General features: G+C 34.6%; 1 protein-coding gene across 5 annotated transcripts in view; it reads left to right on the forward strand.

The window, feature by feature from the left end:
• The window catches only part of MICU3 (mitochondrial calcium uptake family member 3), a 104,998-nt gene that overhangs the window by 23,532 nt on the left and 61,348 nt on the right, over window positions 1–20,118 (forward strand). For all 5 annotated transcript variants that reach the window (XM_054508583.2, XM_064585609.1, XM_064585608.1 and 2 more), the window contains exon 2: window positions 19,039–19,192. In XM_054508583.2, the coding sequence (XP_054364558.1) occupies window positions 19,039–19,192 (154 nt within the window). The remainder of the gene's footprint in view (window positions 1–19,038; window positions 19,193–20,118) is intronic.

Genomic DNA, 20,118 nt, shown 5'->3' on the forward strand with positions numbered 1-20,118 from the left:
GTGAGGATATAGAAAGAAGGTGCCATCTGCAAGCCAAAAAGAGAGCTTTCACCAGAAACTTAACATGCTGACACCTTGATCTTGGACTTGTAGCTTCTAGAACTGTAAGAAAATAAATTTCTGTTGTTCAGGCCATCCAGTCTATGGTATTTTGTTATGACAGCCCAAGCTAATAGAGTTGGGTAAGTTCAAGGTGATTCATTTAGGGTAAAATAGTCCAAACTATTAATGATGTATTATGTTTATTCCTTCCAGTTGCAGTCTAGAAAAACTATCTTGGGAGTCAGGTAGCCAGGCCTAGAAGACTGTGGCTCAGTGCATAGCTAGAAATTTTGTCATGAAGGGTCAGCCATCACTCTTAAGAAATAAATAGAATACCACATACCATATAATCTAGATGTTTGGAACTGAGCCAGGAAGACTGAGAGAAAGGTGGTAAAGGCAGATGGGAGCCTCAAGGAAATGCCAGGCCGTTGGAATAGTTTTGTCATCATGGACACATTTAAAGAACTCCCAACTTATAGTACCACAAAGGCATTTGATACCTCAAACTTTATACATGGAGCTGAGCTGCCAAAGACTATTTCTGGACCCTGCTGATCAACAGAGTAGACACTCTTGATGAACTGATTCTACTGGCTAACGGAGAAGGAAGTGTTCTCATTTAGTTTTCATTTAATCTTTACAGTTTGTGGAATTGGTATTTATTTGCCCACTTTTTACATTGAAAATGCTAAAGTTCAGAGAGGTTATTTTTCCCAAGGTTACAACTAGGAAGTGGTGAAGTTGGCATTTGAACATAGGCCTGAAGGATTGCAAAACCAATGCACTTTTATTCCAAAATGCCAAGTTGTGTAATGTGGAAGAACTCTGGATTTGGTCAGAGACTCAGTTGCTGTCTGCATGACAGTGATGAAGGCTTCTCTAGACTAGGCTAGTAACTCTTTTGTAAAATGAGGCTAATAATATATGTGCTGTTTGCTTTTTAAAAAGTAATGTAGCAATCCACAGCTTTTTCTAAAGTCCATACATGTGTGTGTATGTTTCTTTAAAGCATGAGCTTGGTTTCTGTCTTTTTTTGCCCATTCTTTCATAACTTGTTTTTTTCTCACCAAGCTATGTGTCCTATAAATCTTATGCAAGTACCACCTCCTGATCTACAATATCCTTTTTAATGGCCATAGACTACTACTCATTGATGTATTATATTAAAATGTTACTGTATCAATATATTAATAGATTTCTGATTCTTGTCTTATAATTGGGTACCCTTCCAAACTCTGGATATACTGTAATTTATGTTCAGTATTGTTTATTTCATTTTCAGGTCGTTTTTCAAATCAGATTTGATAGGGGTTTGTCTATTTTATTGATCTTTTTAAATACATTTTTTAAATTAAATTCATTTACTGTTTTATTGTTTTGTTTACTTCTGCTTTTATCTTTATTATTCTTTTCTGTTTTCTTCAAATTTATCTTATCCTTTCTTTGGCTTCTTGAGTTGAATACATATATTTACTTTAAATTCTTATTTTTAAAAATATATATTTAAGGATATTAATTTTCCCATTTAGTAATGGCTTTGACCAAATTACACAGATTGCTGTTTGTGAGTCCCTAAATGTCCATTTTCAAAAACTGTATTCTCAGTTTTCGTTTCTTTTTTAACCCAAGAATTGTCTAATTGTATAGTAGTGTATCTCAAATTTTCCATAGTGGTTTTTTTATGTTCATTTCTTTGCTGATAAATTTTAGCATTTTTCCATATGAGGCAAGGAATAAAACCTGAATGATTTCTTTTTTAAAAACAACATATAACTAACTTTCAAAAATACAATAAATAGGTAATAATATAAGGCATAGCTATATATGCACTGGACAGCTTAAAAAATAAACCATCAGCATATATACCTCTATCATAATTCTCTCTTCCCCAAAGAGATAACCACGGTTCTAAATTTGATTTTTATCATTCCCATGAATGTTTTCGTAATTTTATTACAAATGAGTGTACCCCTGAATGATATATACTTGTTTGGTAGTATCCTTTTATAATTTGTATTTTTATTTAATATTATATTTAAGAAATTTATCTACATTGATATAAGTACGCCTGGTAAATTTATATTCACTACTCTATAATATTCTGTGAATATTTCATTGAACCAAATAACTTCCACATTTTTATTTTATTGATATTTTTGTGAAGACTAATATATGGTCAGTTTATATATTTTGTTTATTAAAAACAAGCATCTTATTTTTGTTTTGTTACACAGATTCTTTTTCTTACATGGTTTCTTCATTTGATCTACCCATTTCTAGTAGAGATGTATTTACATCTCAGCCGTGATTGTGAATTGGCCAAATTGCATTTTTCTAACAGGTTTTCCATCATATAATTTTAAGTTGTTTTGTTTTATGTGTGTAATGTCTTCTTGGTGAATTTTTCTTTGTCCCATTTAATGCTTTTGGCCCATAATTTTGTGTATTTTCAAACATTTGGGGCAATGTTTACCTCTGACTCTTGTAAGGAATGTTTATATTGCTTCTTAAAAATATGAGTTCCTTTTTTTTAATGAGAGTCTAACCCACTCATATTTATTGACATATCTACATCTGTTTTTGCTGTATTACCTGAGCATGTGTAATTTTTTTCTCTTTATGCCCCGACATTAGATTGGTCCTTTTTTTTTTTTTCCTCTTTTCTGTCTCTCTGGTGGCTTGAAAGTTGTACATCCTGTTTCTAGTCTTCCAGTGGTTACACATACAAGGCAAATTATTGAACATTTTTGACTGTATTGCCTTCTCCACCCCACAGTTCTGAAGCCAATTACATTAATGCCAGATAATTGTTGATTTTTAATATGCTTCAATTTTTAAAGGAATCATTATTTAATAATTGTAAGTTTTACAACCACTTTCATGCATTCATTTATTTAGCAAATATTGAAGAACTTGCTACAAGCAAGAAACTGGGGAAGCTGAAGTGTACCCCTTAAAAATTCCTGCCTTTGTGGAATTTATATTATTTCAGAAGGCTAGATGTATAAATTTTGTATTTGTCAGTATATTTATAATATGTAAAGGCCAGATGAGATCATCATAGAAGTAATTATAGGTTTTAAAAAGAGAGTCTGAGGACTGGCAAAGAAGTAAGTACCAGCAAAAGTACAAAGAATGCCAGAGAAGTAAAAGGAAAATCAGGAAAGTGATGTCTTGGAAACTGAGAAAATTATTTTAAGGAAAAAAGAGTTATCAAATGTGTCAGATGCTGTAAGATGAAAACTGAGAATTAACCTTTGAATTTAGCAACAAAGAGTTCATCCATGACCTTGATAAGCAGTTAGTGGGGTGGTAGAGGGGAGAACCTACTGAAGTAGAGGAGGTCAGAGACAGGAAGTGAATGCAGGAGACAAGGTGGAGAGGAAGGGAAGAGTAGCTAAATGGAGAAGTAGGACAGGAAGCCTTCTAAAACTGGAGGAATGCCAACATGTGTATGCTGAAGGGAAGTGTTCAGTAGAAGAGGGAAAAATAGTGAGGGAGTAGGCAGGGCAAGAGAGGTACTGCTGGAGCAAAGACTTTGAATAGGCGAGAAGAGATGAGATACACACCCTAAACCTCTATGCATACTGCCTCCTTAGATAACTTTTACTCACATCATCCTCCTGTCAATATTGAGATGATATTTGTGAAAGTACTTTGTAAACTTGTAAAGAACCTTATAATGTAAGCTACTATAACAATGCAAGTGGAGACTTTAGACTAAGTGGTCAGTTAACTTTTTTTTTTTTACAACTTTTTTTTCTATTTGATTTCAGCCAGGGCAATACTATTGGCTGGTCTTCAGACTGTGTGTATTTCCACATGGACACATTTACCTAGCATCAAAACACTTCACCTAGAGTACTTGGGATTTTCCCACATTGGAATTTGATATTTAACCTTTCGACCACCCAACAAGCAGAGAAACTGTTACCCCTTTTATCTTCTTAGAAGCTTGTAAATGAGCCTGAAGCCATTTGAGAAAGCCAGGTGTAATACGTGAACATCTTTTTAGTTGGAATAAAAATAGATGTGAATAGAATTTCATAAGATTCTTATCCAGAAAATATAACCTAAAAATCTAAATTTAAAACATTTTTGCTCTTCGGTGTTTTATAAAAATGTTAGCCCTGTTGCCAGTATCAGGTAGGTCATAATAACAAATGCTCAGCTTCCTACTTGAAATCAAATAAATGCTTAATTATTCTTTATTTTTAAAATTAGTGTTGGTTTGATTTAATATCAAACCATTTTTAAAGAAACTAATAAGGGTAAGTAATCAAAATAATGTTGGTTAATACAAATGGTTATTTTTCCTCCTTCCGTTTTTCATTCTCATGGCTCTGTTTCTCACCTGCTAAAAGGTAATACATTAAACAGTGTTTAGATAATTGATATAATTGTTTCAAGCTACCTCTTTAGGGTATTATCAGCTTGTAGGCATCAGTTTCTCTAATTGTCAAGTAGTGAATCTTTTATCTGGCATTTAATCTTGCCTCCCTGGGAAAATCAGACCTTACCACAGAGTAAATTTTCGAATTGCTGACCTGAAGTAACATGAGACTGTGCCTTGGCAGTGAACCTTTGCTTTCTGTTATTCATAGGAAGGATAATGATGTACACTGTTGCCTGAAGACCCTTGTTTCACTACCTTAAGAAGTAACATCTAAGTACTAGTTGGAAAGGTCTGAGTTTGGAAATTCCAAAGAAGATAATTGCACTGACACGATATTTTTATTTCTTTTGGAAAGATGAGGTAATTAAAAAATGTAGCTTTTATTATTTCTCCCACTTCTTAAACATTCATCTTGCTCATGTCAACATGACTTAGAGATTCCACAAAGTTACGTGAAAAATGATCATTACTTATTTTTGTGAATAAATTATGTATTTTGTTTTACAGTTGTATTTTAAATTTTTATTTCCATGTAAACTCTCCATTTTTATAAATAGGAAAACTGAGATTAAAATGTAGCTCACAATTTTTCAGTAAAACATAAAAGATAGAGCTTTCTAGAGCTAGAAAGAAAATTCCCTAAACATTTTTAGCAAACTTGAAAAGAATGTTAAGCAATTCCCATAAAATAATTTCTTAGAAGGTATAAAGTGTAATTTCCTAGGAGGAATAAAATGAAAAGGCAAATTTAAATTCTTTTTTGCCTCTAGATTTCTGTGATTTCATTTTTCTTCTGTGTGGCCTTGCACTTAAATATAAGATAATTTATGTGCCAACTCTGAGATCCATGCTTGGATAATTTTCATTAGTGGTTGTGCAAGATCTTTTTGAAATGAAAAATTCCATTTCCTTCACAAAATTTGCCACATCTAAAAATTTTTCAGTGATACCTTCCCTTAAACTTAAATGTCCATATTCTCCTAATCTGTGAAAAATAACACTGTAAAAATTTTAACATATCTATTTAGAATATGCCCATATAAAGCCAAGAAACCATAATTATATTTAATAGTTAATATTTGTCAGTCACACATGCTATAGTGTTTCATTATTTTGAAGTTTGATGATACTTTATTGTCAGAGTGAATTTTACTATATTAATGAAAGAAATGAAGCTGTTAAAATTTGAAACAAGTTTAAAAAATAAAACTTAAGTTTATATATATGAATTTTCAGGTAATTTTATTTTTCTCTGTTACTTGGATCATAGATTTAGAGTTTTTAGGGTTTTTTAAAATATTTTGAATATAGCAATCTGTCAACAAATTTAGTTTGGGAATAACTCAGTTTTAGAATTGTAGAGCAAAAATTGGAAGACCATTATATTTTTCCCTATAGATGGTTCAATTCAGACTTTGTAAATCAAGCCGTAGGACGGTAATTACTGTTTAGCCTCCTGTAGCTAATGTGGGTAGGTCTGTGGAGGTAGAACACAAAACATCTGTTTACACTGGACGTCTCTCAACATTTAAGGATGGAGGCCCAGACCCAGTGTTTTCTTAATCTCACTGCAGTGTTTTGTGGAAAGGTCAGAGATACAGAAGCATTCTGCTAAATTTGGAAAAGCAGAGCTAGGGAGAGTGCAGATGTAAACATTAAACTTCAAGTCAATAGTGGCTGTGTCTAAGACTATGGAAAGAGATACAGAATGCAGAAGATAAAATGTGTGGAACTCTCAACCTGGGTGAATCATAGCAGTTTAGTATTTCCTGAAAAATACATGAAGGTGATTTGGAAGTGTTACCTCCCATGAGGCTTCCAATCCTACAGATGTGGTTTGTTTTGGAAGTGAATTTCTCCAAGTCTTTGTTCAACATACATGTAATTCTAATATTTTTCTCCCTGGTCCTTTATATCCCATGAGTCCTTGATACCCAAAGTTGGTATAACAGACTGCAAGCTGTTGACCATAATCTCTTCTCTTCCTCCCTAATAGTTAGGGCTGTAGATGCCCAGTTTTTCATTTTCCATCATCCCTTGTGCTTAAGTTTGGCCATGTGACTAAGTTCTCTTCAATTGAATGCGAGCAGAAGTGATTTATACTGCTTTGAGGCCTGGCCAATAAAAGCTTATCACATGAACTTCTTGCATGCCGCCTCACCCTCCCCACCTCAGTTGATAATGGCTTCACCCTGAGTCTCTGAAGCAGAGTTCCCTGATCCCACTCTGCAACCCTAGTCCCAGAATGTCCTCTCTGGACTCTTATGAGAGAGAAATGAACACCCTTCTGTAGTGTTTGAGCCATTGTATTTGAGGAGTTTAGCCTATCCTATCTAATACAGTAGAGAAAGGATTAATTGGTAAAGGCTTTGAGCACTGAGAAGGGAAGAAATGATTATTTTTTGATGAAGGTAAATTGTATATATATATATGCTATATACATAATAAAAGCTACATTTTTTAATTACCTCATCTTTCCAAAAGAAATAAAAATATTGTGTTACCAGTGCAATTATCATATATATATATATATATATATATATATATATATATATATATATATATATATATATATATATATGTCAGCTGGATTGGTCTCCTATATTCTTCTGGTATGAAAGTTCACCTAATTGCAGACCTATAGGTTCAGCCTGACCATAGATACTAAGACAAAGGAGCTTAATGGCTACTTGTCCACTTTTGACATTATTAATGGAAGTGATCTCTGTGATTTAGTCCTAGTCTTATGGATTCCTACTTTACACCCCAGTGGCCTTATGCCAATTTTCCAGGGACTAAATTTCTTCTTTCTGAATCCAGGCTTCTCTTGATTTGGTCTACTCATCTCTTCTTTGAATAATGGTCTTTTTTTTTTATTAGCATATAATGTATTATTTGTTTCAGGGGTACAGGTCTGTGATTCATCAGTCTTACACAACACACAGCGCTCACCATAGCACATACCCTTCCCTTTGAATAATGGTCTTAAGCCAATTTGCCTGCTGCTTGAACCACTGTGTATCACCTTTCCTGGCTGATTATCCACAGTCTGGGTCTTGTACTTGGTTCAGGATTGTGCCAAATAAAACATATGCTCTATTTCCCTTACTTTTTCTGTTCTGGCTTCTCTTCCCTCTTCTGCTGTACCCTCCTACAATCCTTCATGTAGGAAAAAGGGTAATCTAAATTTGAGCATCTTCCAAATCATACTTTTATTTATCTTTTTCTCCAACAATAAAGTACTTCTATGTTATAACTACCACTATTCATTCAAATTTGAAAAGCTATATTCTCTTCTATCTGGCCTTCCCTAATTCATATACTGATAAATTTCTCACTAAATATATTGTTCATTTGTTCTTATTCCTCTAATCAAAAGTTAGAAAAATTTGTGAATTTCATTAATTAACCCCTTTTGAAGCAATATTATAGAAGCAAAAATTATTCTTTATTGTAGAAAAGAATTGGTAATGTGTAACTGAAAGAAGCTAAGTGAAGTAATATGTAGCTAGTAATATTGTAATTATAGTTGACCCTTGAGTAATGCAGAAGTTAGGGGCATCACCACCCCTCCAGTTGAAAACCCCTATATAACTTTTGACTCCTCCAAAAATGTAACTACTAATAGCCTACTGTTGATTGGAAGGCCTTACTAGTAACATAAGTAGTGGATTAACACATACATATTTTGTATGTTATATGTATTCCGTGTTCTTGCACAAAGTAAGCTAGAGAAAAAATGTTCAGAAAAATTATAAGAGAATGTACATTTACAGAACTGTACTGTATTTGTTGAAAAAATTGTGTAAGTGGGCAGGTGCAGTTCAAACCTGTGTTGTTCAAGGGTGAGTTGTACTTTAAAATTTTAAGTACATAGAACCCTTTTAAAATCTAAATATGAAAAAAATCTACATATGTAGTTTTTATGTATTGCAATCACTTGGGAGGGGTAAGAATTGAGTGCTCCACATTTTAAGACTTAAGCAGCAAATTACTTTTGCCTGTATCCCTACTTAAGAAGAGATTCATTTAACCAGAATTTTTACTGTATTAAAATAATAAAATGAAAAATAAATCTCATATACCTTTTATTGCAATAGCTAAACTTAAGCATTTACCAACGTTAGTTGTTTTTTTTTTTTTAACACTTTATTTATTTACTTGACAGAGAGAGAGCGAACACAAGCAGGGGAGCAGGAGAGGGAGAAGCAGGCTCCCCACTGAGCAGGGAGCCTGACCCGGGGCTCCATCCTAGGACCCTGGGATCATGACCTGAGCCGAAGGCAGATGCGTAACCAACTGAGCCATCCAGGCGCCCCCCAAAGTTAGTTTTAAAGATGTGTTTGAACAACTTTTTAAAAAGATACCCACAAATTATGCCATATCTTTCTCACTAAAACTTTTGATTATCTTTTATTATCTCACTCTAAATTCCTAGTTTGGAATCAAAAGCTTCTCTTTTGTTTGTCCTTTGTCTACTACCTGACCCAGACTCGGGTATCCCTTTGGCTCTTTATTACCCAGTTGCCGATTTTGTTTTCATTCACAAGCATTTGTTTATTCACACAATTATCATTTACCAAGCCTCTTAGATGTTCCAGGCATTATGTTCATCACTGGTTAAGTTCTTATAAACGTAACAACTACTACTCTTCTCAAGGAATTCCTGGTTAAATGGCAGAGACAGATATGTAAACAGATAATTGCAACCCAATATGAATGGGTGAAAGGAGTACAAGTGACATAACAGGGATGTATAAAGATCTAAGATAACTAGGATTTTTTTTTAAAGGTTTTATTTATTTATTTGACAGAGAGAGAGACACAGCGAGAGAGGGAACACTAGCAGGGGGAGTGGGAGAGGGAGACAGGGAGCCCAGTTGCGGGGCTCGATCCCAGGACCCTGGGATCATGACCTGAGCTGAAGGCAGACACCTAACGACTGAGCCACCCAGGCGCCCCGATAACCAGGATTTATTTAAAGTACAGTATTGACTCTCAGGGAACTCTCAATACTCGCTGTTGTCAGAGTTTCAGATATGTTATTACAAGGATGTGATTAATTAGGATTGATTGGGAGCAGTATCTTATACAATACAGAGGACATGACTGCGGACATTTTATGACAGTTCTCCTTTCTGAGAGTCTGAGTGGAAGAATCACTGAGATTATTTGATAGGGAGCAGAGATTCATCTTCTTGGAAATAGCTGCAAAAGTTTCTCACTTCCAGAGAAATGAAAAGCAGAGTTGATCTAAAATATTGCTGGAGCTAACCATACCTCAGAGACATTATAGTTCCCAGAGCTCATCTCAGGCACAGAGTGAAATTAGACTCATTCTTGTTTCTACCAACAGGTTAGGACTAGCTATTGGTTAGTATTAGTTTAGTTGGTTTCATGAGGTACTAGCAGTAGACAGCTACTGAATATGTTGATAATTAGCAGATCTCTATAGCAGACACTCTAAAATAAAGCATTTAGGAGACCTGATAAATAGCAGCTTAACACCTACCACTGGGATGAGTGGATAGGCAAGCACTGTAATCCCAGGGGAACTCCTGAAGGATTCAGGAAAAGGCCTCAGGCACAGGTTGGCAGGTACTGAGTACTGACACTGGGAAATAAGGGGTAGGTTCTAACAATAAGAAGCAAATCGGAAGCTCAGTTCCTGGTTCCAGAGTAGGACAGACACCACCACCCAAATCTCTGGCCCGAAAGTCTTTGATTATTCCCAGGGTGGGACAGGATTGGTTCCAGAGACTGAAGTGAATGAAACAAATACCACAAATAGTGCTTAAGTATCTTCAACAGGTGCTTTTAGGAAGAGGAAGTCAAGGACACTATTTCAGTATCAGAGTTCTCACAATGAAGATTCTGGTTCTTCTAAACACCAGCGAAAACAGGAATTCAGGGTACAAATATTAATTACATTTAATCTCTAAGGATTTTTAATTAGAACAAATTTTTTAAATTGGTAAGTAATAAGCTATACTTCATGGATTGATGTGCTCCTTATTGCCTAACAAAAATTATGTTTCAGTCTCCCTGCATTTAAAAAGAGCTTTTTGAGTGGGTCTGCTGATAATAACAACAACAAATAACTTCCAAAGGCAGGAGTACATGCAGAGAAAAGATTTCACCTTAGAATAAGCCATTTAAAAGAAGCATCTCCAGGAAATATGGAACGTGGAAACTTTGTGTTGAAGTTTGAACTTTGGAGAAATTACTTCTTAGAAGCTTAACCAGTCTTCAGCTCCATCTATGCTTCTAGTACCCACCAGCTAAGTTCTTAGAGAGGCCATTTCTCTTTGTAGCCACTATAAACTTGGGGGTTTTCTCTTTAATATTCCTTAACAATTTAAAGGCTGTCACTTCCTCGGTTTCCTAAGTAGGTGTTTTTTAGTTTGACTGTCAACCTATGGAAATTAAGAATTTTTCTTAGATGACCATGACTTATATTAACTCCCTGTGGTTAACAAATGGTCTAGTTATATTTTATTGCCACTTTTGAAAGGCTTATTTTTTAAGTACATAATATTGGATTGATAATGGAGATTTTCATTTTAATAATTAATGTTTTAACAACTAAATGTAGATAATTCAGGTTTTTTGGCTTTCAGGTTTATTTTTCCATTCACCTTAGCTATATTATACTTATTGATGGTTTTTCTATATTGGGAATTTGTGATGCAAAAGGTATTATTTAATGAAACAGTACATATTAATGAAAAATGTTTAGATTAATCTTAAGTTTTAGAAGTTAACTTTAGAAAGATACATTGGATTTAGATAAGCAAAAAAGGTATTAAAGTAGATCATCCAGTGAATACTGGTATACTTCACCTGTTCCTTGTAATATAAGGATTATACCCATAGGTTCACACCAGTGTGCTACAGGGAAATGGCTGTATTTGTTTTTTAAAAATGCTCTGAACATTAACATGATACAAGGTCATTGTCATTTGTAAGCAAGCAAGACTGCCAAGAGGATTAGTAAACTGTTTTGAATATCATTTTTCACCTTTATTTATTGGTTCTTGTTTTTGAATAATCATAATAGTGATATTAGAACTTCAGTAGGTTTAGATTTTTTTAACTTTGTAAAGTTCAAAAGCAAAGCTGAATCCTTTAAAGGTCTGAGAATTCCTTCTCATATTTTGGGAATCTTCTTGTCTGAAGCTGTCCCTTTTCTCAGGGATTCTAGTGGATCAAGTCAGGTATCAGCTGAACTTCATGGACCACTGCTCCTTATCAACCTCGTAAACACTGTAAAGTTTAATGTGGTTAGAACTGTACCACAGTAAACAAACAAACAAAAAACCTGAATTCTTCATCTGTGCCCTTAGATCATTCATTAAGAAAATAGTCTGTTTTGGGGCACCTGGGTGGCTCAGTTGGTTACGAGTCTGCTTTCAACTCAGGTCATGATCCCAGGGTCCTGGGATCGAGCCCCACATTGGGCTCCCCGCTCAGCATGGAGTCTGCTTCTCCCTCTCCCTCTGCCCCTTCCCCTTCATTCTCTCTCTCTCCCTCTCTCTCTCTCTAATAAATAAATAAAATCTTAAAAAAAAAAGAAAGAAAATAGTCTGTTTATAAACCACAGAGAAAGAAGCATGTGGACATTTGGAAGGTTTGAGACTGAATGGGCATATATGGGTAGAATATGATTAAACCAAGCTTACTCATATTTGTCTATAGAAACAGTTTTAGATAAAGTAAGTAATCTTCCAATTGATTATTTTATAATTAACTTATTTATATATAGTGCACATACCAAGTATCTGTTGGATGAATGAATGAATTTACATTAGCTCATTAGTTGATTTTAAATATTCATCTTGGAAACTAAAAATTGTTAAAATATAATATAATTGAGTTTTGTCCAATACCTTTTGAGTTTTTGTTTGAGGATTTCTATTTATGCTGGTACTTGCCCAACACATTTTAAATTTTTGGTTGGGGACTCATACTTATATTTCTATTTGGGTAAAAAAGGTAAAGAAACAAGAGGACCAGATGATCTCTAAGGTCTATGAAGACCAGTCTAACTCTAAACACATTTATTTCCAGTGAACAAAGGAAAAGAGATACCTATTCCTGATTTAAGGTAGAAGATAATGATCAAAACCAACAGCAGACATTGCATTTAATGGCAATTCATTAGAAGCATTCTCTTCAAAACATGGAACAAGATAATTATGCTTACTATTACTGATAACTATTCAGCATCATATTTAGAGACATAGACCTCTCATAATTAAGACAATGAAAATGAAGTATAAATATTAAAAAGGAAAAGCTACAACTGTCATTTATTATGAAAGAATTTATGATTATTTACTTAGAAAATCGAAGGAAAAAAGTTATTAAAATGAATGAAGGAGTTTAAAAAGGTAATTGGATAGAAAGCAAATATACGAAAGTCATCAGAAATAACCAGTTGAAAATGTAACAGGAATAAAAGGTTCCATTCACAATTCACAATTACACAGAAACTATAAAATGTACAAAAAATCTACCGAAAATATGTAAAACTTATATGAAGAAAACTGCAAAACTTTACTGAAAGACATAGTTGAAGACCTGAATAAATAGATATCCATGTTCCCAAATGGGAAAAATCAAGTCTCCTAAATTACACCAAAATCGAGTGTCATCCCCAACAAAATGCTAGTAGGATTATTTAAATAGAATTTGACATATTGATTTCAAAGTTCACTTAGAGAAGAAACTTGAATATCAATCACTATGAATATTTTCTAAAGATTGATAATAAGATGAAATCTTGCTTTACCTAATATCAAAACATAACCACAAGCTATAATAATTAAAACAGTAAGGCATTTGAGTAGGGAGTAACAAATAATATAAAGAATATAAAGCCAACCGAAGTATTGATTTCCTTTTCTGCTCTTCATCTCATCCCATTCTCCAGTCAGATGAACCCATTCCTCCCAGTTGATGATAACTAGACTGTTTTAGGATCCGGCCAATATACTGGATCAACATGGGAAAATTGGTTTTTACTTTTTACCAGTTTATGTTGCATTTGAGCAGTGCCAGTGTATATTATTGCACTATATGATTTATCTCACTAAATTGGGAAGAGGCAGTGAAGGAAGCAACAAGTGAGCAGTAGCAGGAAGCCCTTTTAAGCACCCAGACTCTGGTTATCTCTTATACATAAATCATATTCTTCCCTTTTAGCATATACTTTTTTTGTCTGGGGCATGAACCATTCTCAAATACCTTCCCAGTCCTTCTTTTAAGGTGTTGCTAAATTTAAGACCTGTAGGCACCACCTAATACCATTATCAAAAATGATGTGTATTATTGCTAAGGCAACAAGAGGTAGAATTCATTAAGTGGAGTTTTGTTGTTGTTTCAAGTTTTTATTTAAATTCCAGTTAACATATAATGCAATATTAGTCTCAGGAGTAGTATTTAGTGATTCATCACTTACATATAACACCCAATGCTCATCACAAGTGCCTTCGTTAATCCCCATCACCCATTTAACCCATCCCCCGCCCACCTCCCCTCCAGCATTTGCTCTATAGTTAAGAGTCTGTTTTATGGTTTGCCTCTCTTTTTCCCCCCCATGTTCATTTGTTTTGTTTCTTAAATTCCACATATGAGTGAAATCATATGGTATTTTTCTCTGATTGACTTATTTCACTTAGCATAATACACTCTAGTTCCATCCATGTTGTTGCAAATGGCAAGATTTCATTTCTTTTTGATGGCTGATTAATATTTCATTATACATACACACGCACACACGCACGCACGCACACACACCACAATTCCTTTACCCATTCATCAATCAATAGACATTTGGGCTCTTTCCATAATTTGGCTATTGTTGATAATGCCATTAAGTATTGGGGTGCATGTATCCCTTTGAATCAATATTTTTGTATCCTTTAGGTAAATACCTAGTAGTGCTATTTCTGGATCATAGGGTAGTTCTATCTTTAACTTTTTGGGGAACTTCCATCCAGTTTTCCAGAGTGGCTGCACCAGTTTGCATTCCCACCAACAGTGTAAGTGGGTTCCCCTTTCTCCGCATCCTTGCCAACATTTGTTGTTTCCCGTGTTGTTAATTTTAGCCATTCGGACAGATGTGAGGTGATATCTCATTGTAGTTTTGGTTTGTATTTCCCTAATGATGATTGATGCTGAGCAACTTTTCATATATCTGTTAGCCATCTGGATGTCTTCTTTGGAAAGATGTCTATTTAAGTCTTCTGCCCATTTCCTAATTGGATTATTTGGTTTTTGGGTGTTGAGCTTGATAAATTCTTTATAGATTTTCAATACTAACCCTTTATCAGATATGTCATTTGCAAATATCTTCTTCCATTCTGAAGATTGCCTTTTAGTTCTGTTGATTGTTTCCTTCACTGTACAGAAGGTTTTTATTTTGATGAAGCCCCAGTAGTTCATTTTTGCTTTTGTTTCTCTTGCCTCCCAATCTAGTAAGAAGTTGCTACGGCTGATGTCAAAGAAGTTACTACCCGTGTTCTCTTCTAGTATTTTGATGTTTTCCTGTCTCACACTTAGGTCTTTCATCCGTTTTGAATTAATTTTTGTATATGGTGTAAGAAAGTGGTCCACTTTCATTCTTTTATATGTTGCTGTCTGTTTTCCCAACACCATTTGTTAAAGAGACTGTCCTTTTCCCAATGGATGTTCTTTCCAGGTTTGTCGAAGATTAGTCGATCATACAGTTGTGGGTCCATTTCTGAATTTTCTATTCTGTTCCATTGATCAATGTGTCTGTTTTTGTGCCAGTACCATATTGTCTTGATCACTACAGCTTTGTAATATTACTTGAAATCCTGAATTGTGATGCTTCTAGCTTTACTTTTCTTTTTCAAGATTGCTTTGGCTATTCGTGGTCTTTTGTTGTTCCCTACAAATTTTAGGATTGTTTGTTCTAGCTCTGTGAAAAATGCTAGTGGTATTTTGATAGGAATTGCATTAAATGTGTAGATTGCTTTGGGTAATATAGAAATTTTAACAACATTTGTTCTTCCAGTTATGAGCTTGGAGTATTTTTCCATTTCTTTGTGTCATCTTCAATTTCTTTCCTACAGTGGAGTTTAAATGAAAACTTAACTCTACTTGGTCAGATTTTTTCTGAAACTGTTACTCAGGTGGTTAAAGGATTCACACTGTCCTATAGTTCTGCCTGTTCTCTCTGAGTAGAGAATGGATTAGAGGCAAAAATCACAGGCCATTACTGTAAAATTTTAGGGAAGTAGTGTGTGCTTACACAAAAGTGGTGGCTGTGGCGGATGTGAGAAATTAGAGGGAGAACAACAGGTTTTGTTGATTGATTGTTAGTAGAAGTTAAGGAGAAGGAAGAGTTGTCAGCATTAGCTCATGGAAGGTGGATCAAATTCCCAGCTGCAGTGGTCAAGCGGGTTTGGCGTGCTGGGACCAATGACAGACACTTAGGAAGGAAAGTTTCATGAGAAAACACAGGTACATCATAAGCAGTAATGGCAGCAGCAGGTAGAGGCGGAAGTCACAGATCAAGTCCATATTAGATCATAACAAATAAAGATGTTATGGGCAAAAACTGGTTCAAGATGTTAGACTAAGGCATGGCTTCAGATAATGGTGCAGAAACAATGAGAGTTCCACACAGAGTGGTCCTTCAGGGAATTCTCTGGAAAATCAGTCATGGTTGATTGGGACCAGTTAGGTCCAAGGAAATGGCCTAGCAGGAAGAAAGCAGGAGAGAAAACTGTGGTCACAGACAAGATTGATTTCCCTGTCCTAGGAGGAAGAAGAACCCCCTGGAATATATGTATAGAAAGGGACCTAAGATGTTAGACCAATCCTTGAGGACTATTCAGGGAGATTATTGCCCATTATTGACGTTAAGTTGCTCAGTGTCTCACTTCTCACCCATGACAGAGCCAAAACAGTTTCCCAGTACCTATGGATTACCTGAGTAATTGTTACTAACGTACTGCTGAACTGGCTTGTCTCTGGTATGGAGCTGCGTTATCTTTCTAAAGCATCATTTTCTTTGTGTCATTGCTCTACGTAAGAATCTCCTAAAGCCATGTTTTCTATCAGATTAAATTCCAGTGTTTTAGTCTGGCATTCAGAAATCTTATCAGTTTACTTACCCTTTTCCATGAATGCAAATCCTCTGCTCTGGGAAGGTTCTTACCATCTTTTCAGATATTCTTTGTAAACCTAGAATGCTCATATCTTTTCCTGACATTAAAATTCATTTTTTTTCTTCCTGAAACCTTTTTTTTTTTTTTAAAGATTTTTATTCATTTATTTGAGAGAGAGAGAGAACATGAGGAGGGGGTGGGCAGAGGGAGAGGGAGAAGCAGGCTCCCCACTGAGCAGGGAGCCCGATGCGGAGCTCGATCCCAGGACCCTGGGATCATGACCTGAGCCGAAGGCAGACACAATGACTGAGCCACCCAGGTGCCCCAGAAACCTTTTTTTTTTTTTTTAAGATTTTATTTATTTGAGAGAAAGAGAGAGCACAAGCATGGGAAGCAGCAGAGGGAGAAGGTGAAGCAGGTCTCTGATCAGGGAGCCCGATGCAGGGTCCCAATTCCAGGACCCTGGGATCATAACCTGAGCTGAAGGCAGACGCTTAACCAACTGAGCCACCCAGGAGCCCCATGAAACCATTTATTAACCTCAATCTCTATAGTGCTTTTTATTTTGATTTACTCTAACCTGACTCATTACTTTCTTCCATGTTTGTACCTTTTGTCTCTCCAACTACCATTTTGTCCTTCCATATAGATTGCATATTTCTTAAAGGCAGAGACTATATATTCTATCTCTTTTACATGCCATTAAAAAGTAGGGAATGAACCTTTCTTTTAGTTTTTAATTGACTACTTGTGTAATGTTTTTAAAAGTCTTAGTCTTCAGAATAGTGAGAAAAGATTAGTCATTTGCCTAGCTTTTCATTTAATAAAGTGTAACTTAGAAATACAAAATGTAGTCTCCTCTTGAAAGTTCTTGTGGATTGTTTTGATACGACTTCTCAAGATATTAGATATTTAAATAATTTTAATAGTTTACACATAATCTGCATTATGACCTCATAGACATGGAAGAGACAATAAATAGAATAAGCTTGCCATCCTAAATAATAATTTTTTCTAATATAAAGTAATTTTTATGAAATGTTCAAAATATAATTATTGTTGATAATCTTGTAAATTGCTATTAACTCCCTAGGGCAGAGTGAAAATATATATGAAAAGATTTTGATTGATCAATCAAATCCACTCTTAGGAATTTATCTCAAGGAACTCTTTGTACGTATATGTAAATATATTCTATCCTGGTCATTTTAACATTGTTTTATAATAGTAAAATACTATGAATAACCTAAATAAATATTCAACCGTATGTAATTCATAAATTGTGCTATCGTACATTTACTATGAAATTTTATACAGTTGCTAAAAAAGGGTCTACTAGAGTATGTAGAGTATTTAGTGACATGAGAAACTAGCCCTGATATATTAGTAAGTGAAAAATATCAGATTACTGAACAGTGTAGTGTAATCCCATTTTTGCCGAAAAAGAAAAAACTAAACCTATAAATTTTAAAAATTCTGTCTTCTGAATTAAATATAATAACTCTTCATCACTTTTGTAATAAAAAAAAATCCTTCTATTAAAAAATAAAGTTGCTGTGGTTCAGAGAGAAAGGACCAGTGAAAAATTATCCACAAAGAAAGGTCTTGAAATTAAGGAAAACAAAAGAGACTTCCTGCCCGCTGCCCCCCGCATTTATACACACTCTTCTAATTCTGTTAATCTTAACCTTAGGTAGAATTCAGAGCAACCATTGGTAGTAACTGTACTATAGTGATCTAGAGTTAGCAACTTCAGTTCTAATCTAAGCGCTGCCACTAAGTGGTTTCTTTAGTGGTAGCCCTGAATAGCATATCAGGGTTTCACTTTCTTTTTTTAGAAAATCAATAGACTACGGGCACCTGGTTGGCTCAGTCAGTTAAGCGTCTGCCTTCAGCTCAGGTCATGATCTCGGGGTCCTAGGATTGAGTCCCACATGGCGCTCCCTGCTCAGCAGGAAGCCTGCTTCTTCCTCTCCCTCTGCCTGCTGCTCCCCCTGCTTGTGCGCTCTCTCTCTCTCTCTCAAATAAATAAATAAATAAAATCTTTAAAAAAAAAAACCAACAGACTATACTGAACAGAATTCTGATTAGATCAATAGAGAGCACATAGTAGGCATTCAGCAATAGTTAATGTTCTTTCTAAAGAAACTACTAGCTCAGAAAATTTCATGTTTTCTGGAACTGAAACTTCAGAAGTAAATCACAGGTCCTTTAAAGTGCCAGTTTAGAATTTTCAGGCCCTTAATGATATTTATTCTAGGATCTTTCAAACATTAGTTCATTTTATTCACATGGGTAATTTATTTATAAAATGATTAAGTTCTCCAGAAGACAATATTTTCACACTTGGTCATTTACTCTGTTAATTCACTTTCAGCATAATTAAAAGCATTTAGCTTCTAAAAGGAGACATTATTTCACACAGTCCAAATTTATTTGCTTTCTTAACTTTAGGTTGCTATCAACCGAACAGACATTGAAGACTTAGACCTCTATGCTACATCTCGGGAAAGGAGATTTCGTTTGTTTGCTTCTATAGAATGTGAAGGACAGTTATTCATGACTCCATATGATTTTATTTTGGCTGTTACAACTGATGAGCCCAAATGTAAGTATGTTTTTTTAAATTCTCTTAATAATTTTATAAGATTTTTTTCTTATCTCTGGTTTGTAAAATGTGGAACAGGATAAGTTTTCAGAATAACTAACCAAGTAATGTATTTCAAAAGACATTATGCTATATAATCTTACTAGACTAATATTTCTTATAAACTCTGACTGATATCTCTTTTCACAAACTTTCATTTATTTCCTCTTTTTCAGTTCATTGAACTTAAAAACCACCTTACTCTTGATATTCTTTATAATATTCAGTTCTTCTATCCAGCATGAACAGAGTAATTCAGAGGACTGGCTTTGAAGCTAGACCTGGGTCAAGAATTCTACCTATATTTCTTCTGTATTTGTCATGGCTCCTACAGGGCAAATACATACTGTTACTCATCTTTTCATGTGTTAGAGCAGTGGTTTTCAAACTCTTAGGCATTATGTACCTTCTTGCAAATCTCTTCAGTGAGTAATAGAAGACAGCTATATTCTCATTTGCTTTTTTTTATTCAGTAGTTGCAGTGTGTTGTTTTTCATAAAGTATATTAAGAAAATCTGCCTCACAGATAAAGAAGTAGGAAAAAGGAAGAGTATTTTAATAGCCCTTTCAGATTATTGTAGATATTCTTCTTTGATACTGAATCAACACTTGGCTAGTGGTAGTTTCTTAAAGTTTAGTTGCAGTGTGGAATTTGAAACTTTTGTCATCTGTTATGTTAAAATCCACTGGCCTACACTGCACTTTGAATGGATCTTTTACCCTTATATAATCTTGTAACATCAAACCGAAGATACTGGTTGATTCAGTTATGCAGATCTTCCAAATGTTGACATATTTATTATACAATACATTTTTAAAATCACATTCAGTGATATTGTCATAATATTCTCATGAAAGTCTTTACTTATTGGAAAGCTGTCAAACTC

The sequence above is a fragment of the Mirounga angustirostris genome, unplaced genomic scaffold, assembly GCF_029215605.1.
Source record: "Mirounga angustirostris isolate CCGP_5_RB_7025 unplaced genomic scaffold, mMirAng1.0.hap1 SCAF_2, whole genome shotgun sequence".
NCBI lineage: Eukaryota > Metazoa > Chordata > Mammalia > Carnivora > Phocidae > Mirounga > Mirounga angustirostris.